Here is a 17,320-nt window from a genome sequence, read left to right as displayed (position 1 = left end):
ATGAAACCCTCATTCAACCCTTTCTTTTCAACAATGCAAATGAGTACTGGGCAATAATTCAAGAAACTGAAAACAAATCCCAGAATGGCCGTTTGCTCTCACCAGATGCACTAAAAGATAATCAGGAGCAAGAAAAGCATCAGAGAAAGTTTTAACAGGTTAAAAAAATAAACCCTCCCAAGTTGTATCACACAGTACTCACTTCTTTTAAAAAATATCTCTTTTTAAGTATTCACATTCACACAAAAACCTTCCTGAAAGAATATGTTTTGTTCCTATAGAGAACACAGTTAAAATCTGGTGTTTGAAATGAAGATGTTACAAAAGGTTTTTGTTTTTTTTTTTGTATATGACTACCTGGGTGAGAGGACCTTGAGGCGCTGAGACCTTATTCATCATCAGCACCCACCACAGACTTGGTATGCTCAAGTCCCTCAAGTAAGCTTTTTGTTGCTGAAACTGACGTTGTAATGAAGACTGTGCTATTAACACAAAAAGCACCAGCACAATGGCCTGCACTTTAATGTAATTTTGAAACCATGCAGTAAATACAACTGAAACAAGTCAGTATCACTTATGACCAGAAACCAATTAGATAATGATTTTCAATGTGGCTGAACCTTCCACACTTGACTAGAAATGAGAGCATTTCCTAAGAGCAACTGTAAACAAGGCAGGTTGCAAGGTGGAAGATCCGCCTCTGCGTGTAGCAGATTGCGGGAGGCCACCTTAACAGATTTCATTACGGGCGCCACAATGGCAAATATTGTGAGCTTAATTAAGTAATTAGTAAGAGATTTCCTGTATGAAAATAATACTTCCTCCTCTTAAAAGTGGCCACCTATTGGGTTTGTAAATTAGCAGTATTTAAGAAAAGGCAAACAATGTACTTGGGACAGGCTGCATGTTATCAAAAAACAGCAATCCAAAATCAAACTCAAGTGTTTAATTGTAGGAAGTTAATGCTGTTCCCTATGAGGTTTCAGATAATTATTTTATCATATAAGTGTAGGACTATAAAAAAAAATATAAGGCTATTTAATGGGAAAATGCTGTTAATTACTATTATATTAGTTGAAATTTACTGAAACATTTAAAATCATGTAGGTTACTGGAACTGATTTTAAATTTTCCAGATACCCAGGGCGCCTGGGTTGTTCAGTCCCCTAAGCGTCTGCCTTCAGCTCTGGTCGTGATCTTGGGGTCCTGGGATGGAGCCCCAGGTGGGGCTCCCTGCTCAGCGGGGAGCCTCCTTCTCTCTTTCCCTGTTCCCTTCCCCCATGCTTGTGCTCTCTCTGGCTATCTCTCTCTCAAATAAATAAAATCTTTAAAAAAATAAAAAAATTCCAGATACCCTTACATAGTCAAAATCCTGTCTTTAATAATCGCCAACTCACAAAGTCTTATGTGATCATTAATTACATAACAACTACGCTAACCATATACCCTGGATTCAAATATCCTTTAACACTGCATAAGAAATTTTTATGTTACATGTTAGCTTGTTAAACAACTCAATAAAACCACAGCAATTAAAAGAATTATTTTTCCACATATTGAGATGTCTAATAAAATGTGTCACTTGAAACTCTATATTTCTGTCCCCTGCTGGTTCCTCTTTTCACAGAACTTAACCATATGTTTGGGTGGAAGGGGTTTTCATGAATCAGGATTGTTTGCAAGTTACGATGCTGAAGGAGTTACGATGCTGAAGGAATAATGTGAGAATTACTCCTTTCAAGTTTAACCACTACGATATTGCTTTGCTTTTCCTTCACTTGCTAAATCCGTTACACAATACATTTTAAAAGCATGTCAGAACTGATCCAAGTCCCCCCCTCTCTGAATAGCCTTCCTCCAGGAAGTGCTTCTGCCTATGTGGTGTTTACATGCGTGCACATATCCTAACACGTCATGTTTCACTGCTATTCATTCCTTCACTAGTTTTGAATATTCATGAGGCACTACCTACACAACAGAAATAAATCAAAGCAAATCTCTTAATAACTGTATTTATTACAAAATCAAAAAATGTTAGAACGGAAAGGGATATGCTTTTGCCCAATTTCCTCATTCTAATAACATAAAAAAAAAAAAGGCTGAAACCCAGTGATTGATTTAGATCCTGTCACAAGGTTATTCAGCATTAGAACTAGATGAAGACTCTTTCCCACGACACAACTAGAGTAACCGAAGATTGTCATCTTTACCATGGGCATTCTCTAATAGGAGAAGCTCGGTTCCTAGAAAAATTTTTTTAAAACCCCCATTCATAATAAATAAATTACCCATTATAAAAATCAACGCCCCACATCAATCTGTGAAGTATACATAATGAAAAAACTTGGCAATTGATTGCTCTTGGCACCTCCACCAGCATTTGGAAGGTGGACTTGAATTCAGGAATAGGAACAAAGCTCTTCTGTTTTCGTATAACACTTGATTCAGGATTCACCTTTGTGCTGCTAGACCTTCAGCAGGGACTTCATATATGAAGACTGGGGGTGGGGGGGGCGGGGAGGAAAGGAGGTATGGGATTGATTGCTCACAGCCAACACAAAACCTTGTCATTGTAACCTACCTCCTTGGCCATGTCTGTATATTTCTGCTTTTCCTTTGGATCTAGAACAGCCCACCAATCAGCCAGTATCTTGGTAGCACCTCGGTTATCAAGCCTGGGGTGTTCCTGACGTACAAGGGAGCGATGACGTTTGCAAAATAGGAGAAATGCATTCATTGGTCTCCGGGCTCGCTGTTCTGGTGATTCATCATCAGTCTCACCAACATCTTGCTCTAGGCCATCGGCCCCAAGAAGTTGAACCTATGACCAACCAAAACAAAAGCCAGATCTTTAACACATCCTGGACAATTTTGCTTTAACAGTTAGTTTTGGTTTTCAAATTGTATTTTTTCTTACCTCCATTGAAATAACTTACAAATTGGAAAAAATTAATCATCAACCACTATTAGTGGTTGGGAACCAACTTACAATGTATTCTGCTTAGTTTCTATAGCAACCTGTGCATGTCTCTATTGCAGCATATATTATTATCGTGTTATGATGGCTTACATTTTTTTCCCCTCACTAAATAGTGAGCTCTTTGAGGAAAAGCTCTTTTACCTTTACAACCACAGCATCTAGCTTAATGTCTGGTATATATACTTAACTAACTGCTCAATAAATAAATAAACCCATTCTGTGATATATGGGTCTCAAGGTTAACAACAACATTCACAAAAAATACATGAATATTAGTTGTTTCTCCTCATTGGAAAGTGCTTTTTTACAGTTAATAATATGAAAATGTTTAACATGGAAGTAGGTAATAAAAATTTAATACAGACTATTCAATGTTTTAGGCACATCACAAGTGGAGCCTCCTACTGTAAAAATCACAACAGACATTTAACATTATTTGAAGGAGGAACTACGTAGTAAATTTTCAAGCTTGTAAATATCAACCTTTCCTGTTTCGTGAAATGCTGTGATAACAGGAATAAATTCACCCAGGCTTAAACCTTCAAAATCGATTCTGAATCCTCCCTTTTCCAAAGCATTTCATTCAATTCGAGGTCTTCAGGAACTTCTACAAAGCTCTAATCCTGCCCATTCCATCTGTGTAACTGTCATTTCCACTGCCCAAAAGCCTTCTGCTTCTGATCTCTTACATTATTACCTGCACATCGCTGAGGATACCTCTGATCACAGAATCTCAGGATGTATTGGAATTGTTAAATATCTTCTAAGGCTCAAATATGATCCTATGCTATTTCTTGGAAACAGTGCAACCATGAACGGAAGTCCAGAAGGCTTACTAAAACTATCTCTTTAATTTCTTGTTTCATAGTTAAAATCAAGAAGGATGGAGGTAGTTGTTAGTCTGCATTATATAGCAGAGCCTTAGTTCTTCAACTTGAGTGGGTAGTGGAATCCCTGGAGGTCTTGTTAAAACAGATTGTTGGGTCCCATTCCCAGAGTTTCCAATCCCACAGGTCTGGAGTGGGCCTTGAGAATTAATTTCTAACAAGTTTCCAGGTGATGCGGATACTGCTGATCTGAAGATCACACTCTGAGAACCACTACTGTAACGCCACCATGTTCTTTTACATCATGTTGATTGGGCAACTGCTACAGATACTCGAGGACAAATCACTAACTTGATCAAATTTGGTATTTTTAAAGTCTCTTCAGTTTAAATTAAGTATTGCAAATGCATTTAATTAACCAGCGATTATCTCAAACAAAACGGTACAGTGGAACAATCTTAAAGTCATAGCTATCTGATTTGGAAATACATTAGAGATTATTATTGGGAGTGAAGGCTATAGATTTAGCTTCCTCATTCTGTATACAATTATCAACACGATTTGCATTTTTGGGGAATATTTATTTAGCATTCTGAATCTAAGAAGCTATAGAAAAATCAAGGCATAAAAAGTATATTATGTAGGTTGAGGAAGTAATTACAGTTTCCCTTCAGAAAAGAATAACTTTTGATTCTGTTACTAAATTATAAAACTCAAGCCAAGAGCTGGAAAAAAAGATAAATAAGAAAAGATCCTGGACCGAGAAGCTTACTGTTTGGAGAGGGAAGAAAGATATAAAAGCGAATGAATTAAAAAGCAGTATGATGACGATTACAAGGAAACAGTGTGATAACAAAGCACTAGTGGATGGATGAGAGTACACTGAAGTCTCCCTAGAAAATGTGTTGTCTGAGCTAAATTCTGAAAGATGAATCAGAATGTGTCAGGCAGTCAATGGGGAGATACAGAAAACTAAAAAGGATTAAGCCTCTATGACTACTAATTGATACACAGTTCAGTAGCACTGGTGTATCTAACACAGAACAGGGACCCAGGACATAAGGTTGTAGAAGTAGGTATGGACGTACTTTATGAAGAATGTGCTTTGTCTTATTAAAAAAAAACCCATGCATTTAATGCTATGAGTAGTTTCAGACTGTAAAAAAAAAAAAAAAAATCTTGAGGGGAACAACATAGGTTATCATATTTTACCATAGATTATTTATTTTGCCAAATATGGGCATCAAAAAAAAAAATGTTTTCGGGGTGCCTGGGAGGCTCAATCAGTTGAGCGTCCGACTCTTGGTTTTGGCTCAGGTCGTGATCTTAGGGTCATGGGATCAAGCCCCGAGTTAGGCTCCCTGCTCAGTGTGGAGTCTGAGTAAGACCCTCTCTCCCTCTCTCTCTCAGCCCCTCCCCTCTACTCTAAAATAAATAAATAAATCTATAAAAAAAAAGTAAGCGTGTCTCTAGCTTCGGTGGCAAGATTCCTTCATACACAACAGTGAATGCTTTTTCTCAAATGAGAGAAATTAGATCAGGTGGAGAGCAGAAAGATTAGTATCGGGTCGGCGAAATTTCAGGTGGTTCTCAGCAGAGAAGTCTTGGTTGCAATAACGAACTGAGGTATGAATACAAAGGAGGCAAGACTAGGAAAGTGGACGGGATCACCAAGTGGGACTGAGAAAGAAGGGAGTCCAATCACCTCGTTCTTGCACTCTGTAACTGTTGACCGGGCCACTGATAGGGACCAGGCACTGTTCTAGGTGGTGCAGGTAGAGCCCTGAGCCTATGAATTCTCTGCCCTCATGAAGCAGGAAAGCGGCACGGCCAGCCTTCTGTTTTGAAAGGATCCTTCTGGCTGCTCTGCTAAGAACAGACTGTGGAAGGGCAAGAGCAGAGCACACTGATCTGCACCAGAAATGGTGGTGGCCTAGATCAAGGAGCCGGTGGTGACCTTGCTGAGGAGGAGTCAAGCTGAGATCCCATGCAGTAGGCACGGCTGAGAATCTGCTGATGGACGGATGTGAGACTTGAGCAAAAGAGAACAGACCCGGCTTCTGGTCTGACCAACCCGAAAACCAGGGGTCTCCACTTCCTGAGGTGAGGAAGACGCAGGACGATGGGCTTCAAAGCTTCATTCCGAACACATTCAAACTGAGTTCTGATCTGAGATCTAAGTGGATATGTAAAGTAAATAGTACAAATCGCGAGTGCAGCGTTTAAGAAAAAGGTCCAGGATGGCAAGAGAAATTCAGAAGCCCAGGGAACACCAATACTTGAGGGCAGGACAATGGAGGGGCATCAACTGAAAGAAGGTAGGATGGTGCGGCTGGGAGAGAAACAGAAATCCTGGGACGGACAGGAGTGTGTGCTGCAGGAGGAGTGAAGCAGAGGACCGCCCCAAGGACCACGGGACCGAGTGGCACCACTGTGTCAGAACGATCAAATCGGGATAAACCTGGCAGTTTCCTCAAACAGAATTAATAACACTCTTCCTCTGGAAAGGAAAGGAGGAAGAAAAGACAGGCAAGGAGTGAAGTAAGCGTGCAGGTGAGTAGAGGAAGCTGAAGGAGTCACTTCTGGAGGCCTCTGTTTTCTCTGTAAAAGAGGAGAAAAAGCTCAGTGAGACCGTAAAGGGTATCTGGGTAAGATGTCTGAGAAACAGGAAAAACAGAAAACATGGTTTCCTGGAAGCTGACCTAAGCCTAGAACAAAAGACTGAATGGATGTCAAAGGCCTGAAGAATACTAAAGACATGTTTATAAAAGTTGCAGTGACACAAAATATGTATTCATTGATTCTTCTAATGACCATAGATCTATTCAAAATCTGCTCTGTGCCAGGCACCATTCTAGATTCCAACAAGAGGAGGACACGAGGGGCAAGACTTTGCTCTTCCTGAGCTTATATTCTAGTCTGGCAAGACAGACATACACAAGGTAAATGGTAAATGTCAGGACGGAACTCCCTGGACACAGAATGCGTCGGGTGGGGGGCACACCTGCCATGAGGAGGTCCCATCTCTTGGGGAGGTAGTCCTCAACCTGAGAGCTGAATGGGGAGGAAAGGAGGAACCAGCTATGCCAAGACTGAGAGGAACGTGTGACTTTCTAAATAAGAGCTGGCTGCTCAAGCATGAGGCTAGAGAAGGGGACGTGGAGGACTGAATGACCAAGGAGGCTTGGTGGGGGTGAAAACTGCCAGATGCCATGCAGGTGGCAGAGACAAGGGCTTGAGCAGCTCTGAGGCTGTCTACAGAGGCAGGGCTAGACTGAAGTGGAGACAGAAGCCAGAGCCGCAAACGGGGTGGATGCCAGGTGAGCACAACAAATTTTATGAATACCCCCATCTCCACTGCATTGGAGTATTACCGTATTACCTGAAAATCATTAGTTAATTGACAGAAAGACTACTGAAGAAGGATCTGATTCTGTCTCAAGTACTAGAAGTACAGATACTTCAGGAGTCATCAATATCTGGAATAAAAAGGTAAACTGAATAGTTGAACAGGATTCAAGTTACACAGACTTTTTTTTTTTTTAAGATTTTTTTTATTTATTTATTTGAGAGAGAGAGAGAGAGAGAGAGAAACAGCATGACAGGGGAGAGCGTCAGAGGGAGAAGCAGGCTCACCGCTGAGCCGGGAGCCCGATGTGGGACTCGATCCCAGGACTCCGGGACCATGACCTGAGCCGAAGGCAGACGCTTAACCAACTGAGCCACCCAGGCGCCCCACAGACTTTTAGAAATGCATCCTTCTCACCATCCATGATCACGGTCATTTCTGGAATGAATACTCAAAACTTCTATATTAAACAGAGGAATTACCTTATCAATATCCTCTTCTTCGTCTTCCTCTTCCTCCTCTTCTGAAAAGTCCAGCAGTTTCTTTGCTAGCAGTGGGTGCCACTGAAGACACTTTCGTTTTGGTCGTTTTCCAGCCCTTTCTCCTTCTGCTGAATGATCCTTATTTCTATTACTGCCTTTCATTACTGTGACCTGTGGTAAGGAAAAAAAAAGGGAGAGAAACAGAGAGAAATCAAAGTAAATCTGATTAAAATTTGTTTATTTAGCTTCCTTAGCTTTAATTGGATTATAGTTTTAATGACTAAAGTATCTACCAGCTCAGGCATTTACTGGATTCAGTACGAATTCTAAGTACATAATCAAACATTCATTTTACTTGGCTAAATGGAGCTAATAAAATTTGCCTTTTATGAAATCTACTTCCTTCCACTCCATAACTTCAGAACTCAAAACCCAAATAGACCAGCAGGAGGATTACAAGTTACAGTCACCTGTTCGCATTTACTCAGGGTAGGGTTTCTTAAAGTGGTGCATCAGAAGAATCTGAAAAGACAGCGCCCAGAGATGAGGTGTTCCCAGAGGTGGCCCTCCATACATTCTCCGATGGCTCCTCTTTTATTACAACAATTTACGTGACTTTTGCATTCTATGCTATGATAAATCTGAGCTTGGGGCATTATTAAGTAAAATGAATACTTGTAAGAATCAAATGTTTTATTTAAAATAAACCATTTCACAAGATGACACACCACTTTTAAAAACTAGCAGTGTGCAGCCTCCAAGGACCCAGCGCATGAAATCACCGTAGGTCACTTAGCGAGATGAGCGCCCTCTGTACCCATCTGTGACATAAGTCACAAATACTTTTGCACCTCTCCATTACGTGGGCACCAAAATCCAGTAACAAAGTTTTTCTCCTGAGGCTTTTTGCTGTTTCTCTTCCCCTGAAAGGTGGCTGGCTGAAATAGCTAAGAGGTAGCCAGCCTATGGATGTGATAAAATCTTTCAGAAGCCCATAATTCTAAGTTACTTTTCGGTGACTTAAAAAAAAGAAAGCTTTTTCTCAATGATAAAAACAATACACATTTGTATTTTATAAAGGGGAAAATAGCACAAAATGAGGTTTGTGTTCTCCATCACACCAGCCCCACAGCCCAGAGGTAAACTATACATGTCCGTTTCTCATATGCATTCTCTCAGCTTTTTCCTAGTTTAATAGTTCTCATCCATTCATTTTAAGTAACAATATACAAATCATTGTATATACATACTCATGCAAACATTCAAATGATGTTATTGATTTAAATGGCTCACGCTGACAGTTATAAACATAAACACAGTTGCTGAAATCACAGAACGGTAGCCTTTTGGGTCAGTGTATTGCAAAGTGGTATCAATAAATTTGTTATGCCATGCTGCTAAAACTGGGATTTCATAAAGTTTCTAGATGCATCTAGTTCGGAAGCCTTTAAAACAATACGGCACAGGGCGCCTGGGTGGCTCAGTTGGTTAAGCGACTGCCTTCGGCTCAGGTCATGATCCTGGAGTCCCTGGATCGAGTCCCGCATCGGGCTCCCTGCTCGGCAGGGAGTCTGCTTCTCCCTCTGACCCTCCCCCCTCTCATGTGTTCTCTCTCATTCTCTCTCTCTCAAATAAATAAATAAAATCTTTAAAAAAAAAAAAAAAACAACAACAATACGGCACAGGTAAATTTATCCTCTGTCCTTCACTGTTTATGGATTTTGGGTCATGCTTAGGATTTCTTCATTTCAAAATTTTAAAAAATTACTAACAACTCCTTCTAGAACTTGCATGACTTCACTACAAAAAAGAATTTTAATATTTGATCAACCTGTAATTCAGGAGATAAGGATTCTGATAAAGGAGATAAGGGTCTACTTTATCCTTTTTTCCCCAAATAACTAGCCAAATTCTGCCAACGCTCTTTATTAAATAATCCAGCTTTCCCCCACTCCTTTGAAATGCCACTTTTATCCTACACTAAATTACTATATGTGTATAAATCTATTTCTGAATTCTCTTCTGTTAATAATCATGCCCCTCTAAACCTGTTTGCCTATCCTTTGACCAATTTTAAAATATCCTTAGGGACTATATCATTCTGTGCCTTTTTTTATATACAAATATACCAGTAAACATAGCCATTTAGAAATTTTAATTTGCATAGATCATGCTCATCTAAGTCAATACACCTTGACTGTTCCCATTTTGTAATAACCATTGAATATTCCAAAATAAAAGTGTATTGCAATATACTCAATCATTTCATTATTGATAAATATTCAGATTATTATTTGTGCTGCAGTAAAATCTTCATTTTAATAAAAAAATTTAAATCTTCATTTTGATAAAAATCCTCACCAATTTATTAAATGCTATGACTAGTCAAAGGAAGAAGGGAGAGCAAAGAAAAACATGTTCCCATGGTCTTTTTAGCAAGCAACTTCTGCTGAATATCTGAAATAATTATATGATTCATGTGGCTGCCTCAAAAGTATAAAAAGTTACTGAAAACTCTATATGGAATTAGTTATCTGGTATGCTCTTAATAAAGGAACAAAGATTTCTTGTGAACTGATAGATCATTTAACAATTCTCATTCTATCTACAAATAAAACTTGGCACAGGCAACCCAATTTCCAAAAATACCAATGCTATACAGAGAGAAGAGGAAACGGTTATTTTTGTGGCTTATTAATCACTTCAGGATGAGCTGCATGAGTGGCAATTAAACCCATATGGGGGTCCCAGTATTTTATGAGATAAAACATTTTTTATAGCCTTTTCTTTTCCACTTAAAAAAAGTCCCTTTGACATTTCTTATTAAGGCTGATTTAGTGCTTATGAACTCCTTTAATTTTTGTCTGGGAAACTTTATCTTTCCTTCAGTTCTTGCCAGGTAGGTTATTCTTGGTTCTAGGTTTTTTCCTTTCAACCTTTGAATCTATCATGCCACTCCCTTTCTGGCCTGCAAACTATTCTGCTAAAAAATCAGCTGATGGTCTTATAGGGGTACCCTCCTATGTAACTAGTTACTTTTCTCTTGCTGCTTTTAAGATACTCTTTATCTTTAATTTTTGACATTTTAATTATGATGTGTCTTGGTGTGGACCTCTTTGAATGCATCTGGTCTGGGGCTCTCTGTGATTCCTAGACCTAGGTATCTGTTTCCTTCTCCAGGTTGGTGAAGTTTGCAGCTATTATTTCTTCAAATAAGTTTTCTTTCTCTCTTCTCCTCTGAGACCCCTATAAGGGGAATGTTAGTATGCCTGATATTGTCCCAAAGGTCCCTTAAACCATCCTTATTTTTTTAAATTCTTTTTTCTTTTTGCTCTTCAGCTGGGGTGATTTCCACTAACCTGTCTTTCAGATCACTGATCCGTTCTTCTGCATCATCTAATCTGCTATTGATTCCCTCCAATGTATTTTTTAATTCAGTTATTGTATTCAGCTCTGATTGGTTCTTTTTTATATTTTCTTTCTCTTTGTTGAAGTTCTCACTGGGCTCACTCATTCTTCTCCCAAGTTTGGTGAACATCTTTATGACCATTATTTTGAACTATTATTTACCAGGCACACTGCTTATCTCTGTTTCATTTAGTTCTCTTTCTGAGGTTTTGTATTTCATTTGGAGCATATACATTTGCCTGACTTTCTGTGTTTGTTTGTATGTATTGGTAGGTCAGCCAAGTCTCCTGGTCTTAAAGGAGTGGCCATATATAGAAAGTTTCCTGTGGGGCCCAGAAGCACAATACCCCCTGGTCACCAGGACCAAGTGTTCCAGGGGTGTCCCGAGTGGGCTGTGTATACCCTCCTGTAGTGGCTAGGCTGTGATAGCTGCACGTGCACTGGCAGAAGGGGCTGGCCCCCAGCCTGGCTGGCTGCAATGCCCTGCCGTGACTACTGTGGTAGCACTAGTGGGTGGGCCTGGACCCCAGTACAGCTGGCGAGAAACCTGGCCACAGCTGTGTCGGTGGGCAGGGCCAGCCCCTCGTGTGGCTGGCTGTGAGGCCTGGCCGAGACTGCTGCAGTCATGCCGGTGGGTGGGACTGCCTGTCTCCCTTCATGGGGGGGTTTGATCCATGCCGAGGCTGTATGCTGGGTGCAGCAGGGCAGGGGATAGGACACAGTCAGAGGTCTCTGCCAAGGCCTTTTGCTGAGTATAGTGAGGTAGATCCACTGGAGGGGTGGGAGGTGCTAGTCCTGGACAAGGTTTCTTGCTGGGACAGGAGCTGCCTGGGGGTGAGGGGAGAATGGGAGCCACTTTGCAGGGTTGCCAGTCCCAGCCAAGGCTTCTCAGCAGGGCAGGAGCTGCTTTGGAGGGATGCCTGCTGGGGTGAGTCTGCAGAGGAATGCAGGGGGCTAGGGGGTGAATAGTGCTAGCAAGGTAAGATGGAGAATATCAGAAATGGCTCCCACAAGCGACAGAGCAGCTAGGTAGAAGGAAAGAAAAATGGCACCCTCCAGTGCTTCCATTCCTGGAGAAATTTCCTATGGATCCCTGCCGCTCTGGCACACACACTAAAAGTAGTCAACAAATATCCTTCAGGGATGGCCCTGGTACTTTCCAAACCGCTGCCTCTCTGCTGGGTCTTGGAGCAAGTGAGTTTGTGCATGAGCTCTTTAACAGGAGAGTCCCAGTTTTCTATAGCCCTCCCCTCACCTATTGTTAAGCCCCACTGACTTTCAAAGCCAGATGTTATGAGGGCTTATCTTCCTGGGGCAGGTGCCCAGGGTGGGTGGCTGCCCAGGGTGGGGCTGGATCTCCTCGCCCCTCAGGGAGAACCTCTGTGTTGGTGGTATCTCTACTGTGTCCCTGCCCCGCCTCTCCTTCTCAGTTTGGACATTTCCTTTTTATCTGTAGCTGTGGAAGAGCTGCTAGTCTTCAGGTAAAGTCTTCAGAGAGAGATGTTCCATATACAGTTGTACTTTGGGTGTGTTGTGGGAGGAGGTCAGCTCAGAAGCATCCTACTCCATCCATGTGATCCTATCCTTGTTTAGGTAATGCGTTTTTTAAATAGCAAAAGAAATCAACGGGAAACTATAAGCGGCTATATCAACTGGAGAGGTCAGAGTGATTGCCAGTGCCTGGAGAAAAATATATCTTTTAGTCTCAAGGATTTTGATCATGCTATTTAAGTATGTGTGAATGTGTTTTAAGTATATGTGCCTTTGTGTATGTGTTTAAAATTTTAATATTCAAAGAGAAAACAGAATATCAAGAATAAAATTAATGAATGGTATATGTATGTGGCTTTGGGGTTCAGAATAATCACATTCACATGTGATTTCTTTCCAATGTAGCTGACATGCCATTACAGATACTGTATGTCTTTGCTGATAATCCCCAAATTAATCTCTCCTTCCCCAGAAATCCACTAGACTTTGTATTGCTAATGACACCATATTTTCCCTTAAATTACAATTATTTGGGTACATCCTACCTCCCTTACTAAGCCTTTTCTTTATAATCCAAGACTATTTACCTTTATACGCTCAGAAGCATCCTTGCTCACCAGAAGAACATCAAGATCGGTTAGTTGTGAGGGTTGTTACAAGCAACCATATGAACCACCCCCCTCGCGCTAAATAATGGTGATGTTTTTATACACTCGAATGGCTTCAAAATGAACCCCCATCTCTCTCATTTCCCTGAATTCAGATATTCTTTCCTGAGTGGGAAACAAAGGGGGGGCTGAAAACTATGTGCAACTGTGACACACGGGCCAAGGTGGCATGTGGTGCGTGAGAACCATCGGGCCGGGCCCCCTGAGCTGTGGAAGAAATAAGACCAACATCCCCAGCACTGTACTTAGAACAAATTAAGAGTGAAAGAAATATTTTTAGCATAAAATAAAGATGAAAAAGTGCACAAGTGAATTGGACATAATATATTTTGGACAGGAAAAGTATAACTGATGTATTGACTACGAAAAACCTCAAACTATAAACTGATACTTTAATAATTTATAGTTATCTAATTACTTTTTAATTCCTTACAGGTCAGTTTTCAAACTGTTGAAAGAAAGCAAGAATCAGGGGAAACGAAGCTCCTAATTATCACTCAGAAGTAATGAGAAAACCAGAAAGAATGAAAGAAAAGATGAAGAAAAAGACGAAGCAAAGAAGGCAGACTTTTTGAGACTTAAGCCTATGACTCCTCTTATTTCAACAATAAGGAGGAGGGAAGACTGTTAAGTTTTGATAGTCACAGAGGCCTACACTTGTGATTATTTTGCCACTAAAAGCCCCATATATTATAAAGTTTGGCTTCTTGTCCTTGACCAAGAGCAAATTAAGCTAACAATCTATATGAAATAAATGAAACAACTGGCAGACTTTATTCAAAAGGGGTCATCCATTCTGCACTGCAACTCCAGAAAAACTGAAATCAGGTTATTTACCTGTCAGTGGACTCTACTTGAAAGACTCAATATCATCAAATTATGCCCCTGAGATTGTCAAACAATAGAAGCTGAAGGTCCCTATCCAAAATACTGAACATGTATTTATCTTGTAACAACAAACCAACCCATGTGGGCCTTTCCTATGCCAGGATTAGTGACTCTAATTAGATAATCATTGTTCTGAACTAAATACAAGTCAACTTGGTGATAAATCGGAAAAAACTTCATTTAACTGTATTCTTCGAAAGTAAGCCCATTCATGAAGACTTTATTGAGGTCAAACTTCATGAGAAGTTTCAAGAAGAAATATCACAGAAGAAACAGTACAAACCGAACACCACACTTAAAATTATGGAGCCTGGCAGGCCTCCTTTAGAATCCCTCGTCCACTGCTAACTACTCCTTGTAAAGTTATTCATCTTGATGATCTTTCCTCCTATGTTAAAACAGTAACAGCTCTACGTTGAGAACACTTTATACATATAATACCCAGCATAGAATCTGGTGCCCAGAAAGTTCTCATTCCGTGTTGGTAAATCCTCCCTTTTCCCACGAGCTTTTTAGAGGGAGTATGGGTTTTAACTGGTAGCATCTGTTGCTTAAACTCAGCCGAAGATGCTGTTCAAAAGAGAACACATGTCTCCCATTTAACCACGGTCCATGTGCTTCCCAGACGATAGAATCCCCAGACTCAGAAACTGAAAAAGAAAGATGGAAAGTTTCCTTTCCTTTGTCTGAGTGATATACAGTAGGAAACAGTTCCTTGGCACCGTCATAAATTTTGTGAATAAGATCCTCTGAGTCTTTCTATCATCTTGTCTTACAACGTTGGCAATCAGTACACTTCAGTCTTTAAAACATTGTGTGAATTTAATGCTGCCACAGGGGTATTTTAAGCTGTTTCCTAAATGTCCAATAAAATCCCATCCAAATCATATTAATGGAACTTCAGACCCAGTGAGACAGGGGAAGGTAATAGAGGCCCATGAAATCTCACTGTTAGATACATTCGAACCACAAGGAAGGCCTCTCCTGGGTCCCACTAAGACTGCAACACTTCACCATTTTCTCAAGTCTACAGAGAAGAGGAAAAACCACCCAAAGAAACCGTGACAAAGCGGTAGCTCTAGAGTTCCACACAAATTAGACTGACCTGCTTAAAATCTTCCTTCTAGGGAGTCCTGCTGCTTTCAAGACACACCTTGCTTCTATCTTCCCACAGGGGTTCCGCTGACAGAGCAACTGGCAAATACCCCGGCTCTGAAGCCTTGCTCACCCTAACATTTTCCCATTTTCCATAGAAGTTCTCATCCTCCAAGGGCCAGGTCACATATGCCTTCCTCTCTAAAGCTTTCTATAGAAACCTTAAATAAAAATTCATCACTTTGTGCTCTTTGACCCTTCTTGATCTTATTAGGTCAAGTACTATCAGTGTTTTACAATTAGTTTTATCTATGTGAACCCCTCCTCCCCTGAAAACAAACAAACAAACAAAAACAAAAACAAAAACACAAAAAAACCCAGGCTGCAAACGTCTAGAGGGAAGATGCCATGGTTTCTTCCTTTTCTGTCCCAGGGGGTAGCCCTGAGCCTCGTACATGGCAGGTCTTGTCACTTCCTCACCTAACACTTAACCACATATAACAACTTCCCAGAATGATGTGTTCCTATGGATAGTTTTTAAAACAATACTAATACAGAGCTAATATTCATTAAATAGTATTTGCTATGTCCTTGATATTCATTATCTCATTTGATCCTCATAAGAACCCTCTGAGGCAGGTGCTACTATAAACCCCAGTTGAAGAAGCTGAGGGTTAAGTAACTTGCCTAGGGTCACATAGTGAGCAGCAGAAAAGCTTGCACTAGAACCGGGAGGCCTAACTCAAGAGTCCAAAGGCTTACGGAGGAAAGAGGGATCTAAGGTAAATCCTTTGGGCATGCCCATTAGCTGTTTGTTCTATGGGCCATGGAAATACCAAAAGGGAGCACTGAGGGGCTGGAAAGTGAACACTGTCAGGGTTCACAGCAGAAAAGCAAGTGCATATCGCGGATCCGGGTGACAAATTAGATTAACTCTAAAATTCTTTGAAGATAAAAGCCTTACATGTGCTAATCTTTATTATTTATTGTAATTCTAATGATAATTCTAAACTGTAGACAGATTAAATGAAAAACATCTCACTCAATAAAGTAATACTCTCCCTTCTAGAAGCAATTCACTCTATTCATGCAAAGAGTGTCTTTAAATGCACTCTTTATTGAAAAGCAGTAGCTCTTCAGGTTGAAATTTTAACTCTGTCAAGATGTTATCTATATGTTCTTCATGAATACTAATAAGGCACCCACTATTCAAAGAAGGGCTTAGCTGTACTGGTAGTTCTGGTCCCTGTGCCCTTACCTCATGAAGGAATATGTATTTTAAGATCTCAAATACTTAAGCTCCCTGACATTTAATCTTAGAAGAGCTTAATTTAACATGGTTCTCAAAATGCATGCTGCTCTAGGCTACAGAGAGAGACAATAGCTATCTTGAAAGAGATAAAGCACCAAGACAAGGGGTGGCGTAGGGAGAAAAAGCTATTTACATACAGAATTCAGTAACAGGCTAGGACATGTTCCCCACCATGTCCCTCAAAAAGCCCACCTCTCTGTTCTCCTATAATTTTATGTTGATGTTTACATTCTTAATCAGAAAGTCACCAAATTCCTATTTTTCAACAGGCCTAGCATAACGAATTCCCCTTCTTTCAGTTTCTAAATTAACAAAGTTTTTTTTTTTAAATATGTACTTATTACATGGTTAGGACATCACATTGACAAAAACCTAAAGCACAAGAGGACAAGCTCATGGGAGTCTCTTCCTCAGTTATTCTCAGTGCAGCTGACCACGTATTTATTGATCCCCTGGTGAGCTATGCACTGTGAGAGTTACGTGTGCATGCAGCCTTACCTCCCATTCAGCTCACCACCCGCCTCTGCTCCCCGGCCAGCAGGTATCTGTCCTGTCCGCCACAGCTGCCCTGTGCTTGTGCTCCTGCCCTCCCAGGCCTGCACACTGTACCCTACACCCCCACTCTCACTTCTCTACAAGCCTCTCTGAACTCCCATTCCTAAAAAGCTTCCTTTACTTGCTCCAGCTCATATCTCTTTCCTTCCTAAGCACCTTTTTCATCACCCACTTTTAATGGCTGTGCCATATTTTTTGACACTTGACTGTACAACAATTAACATTTTTCTGTACAATGTACACATAATGATTTCATGTGAATTCT

General features: G+C 40.6%; 1 protein-coding gene across 12 annotated transcripts in view; it reads right to left on the bottom strand.

Annotated features, from left to right (window-relative positions):
• BBX (BBX high mobility group box domain containing) overlaps positions 1–17,320 on the bottom strand; it is a 272,393-nt gene that overhangs the window by 92,985 nt on the left and 162,088 nt on the right. For all 12 annotated transcript variants that reach the window (XM_078065702.1, XM_078065708.1, XM_078065696.1 and 9 more), the window contains 2 exons: positions 7,639–7,809; positions 2,582–2,821 (listed from right to left, as the gene is read on the bottom strand). In XM_078065702.1, the coding sequence (XP_077921828.1) occupies positions 2,582–2,821; positions 7,639–7,800 (402 nt within the window). In that variant the 5' untranslated portion in view covers positions 7,801–7,809. The remainder of the gene's footprint in view (positions 1–2,581; positions 2,822–7,638; positions 7,810–17,320) is intronic.

This window comes from Halichoerus grypus, chromosome 1 (assembly GCF_964656455.1).
Source record: "Halichoerus grypus chromosome 1, mHalGry1.hap1.1, whole genome shotgun sequence".
NCBI classification, from domain to species: Eukaryota; Metazoa; Chordata; class Mammalia; order Carnivora; family Phocidae; genus Halichoerus; species Halichoerus grypus.
Note: the sequence above shows the minus strand (reverse complement) of the source record. Positions and strands in the feature narration are given on the sequence as shown.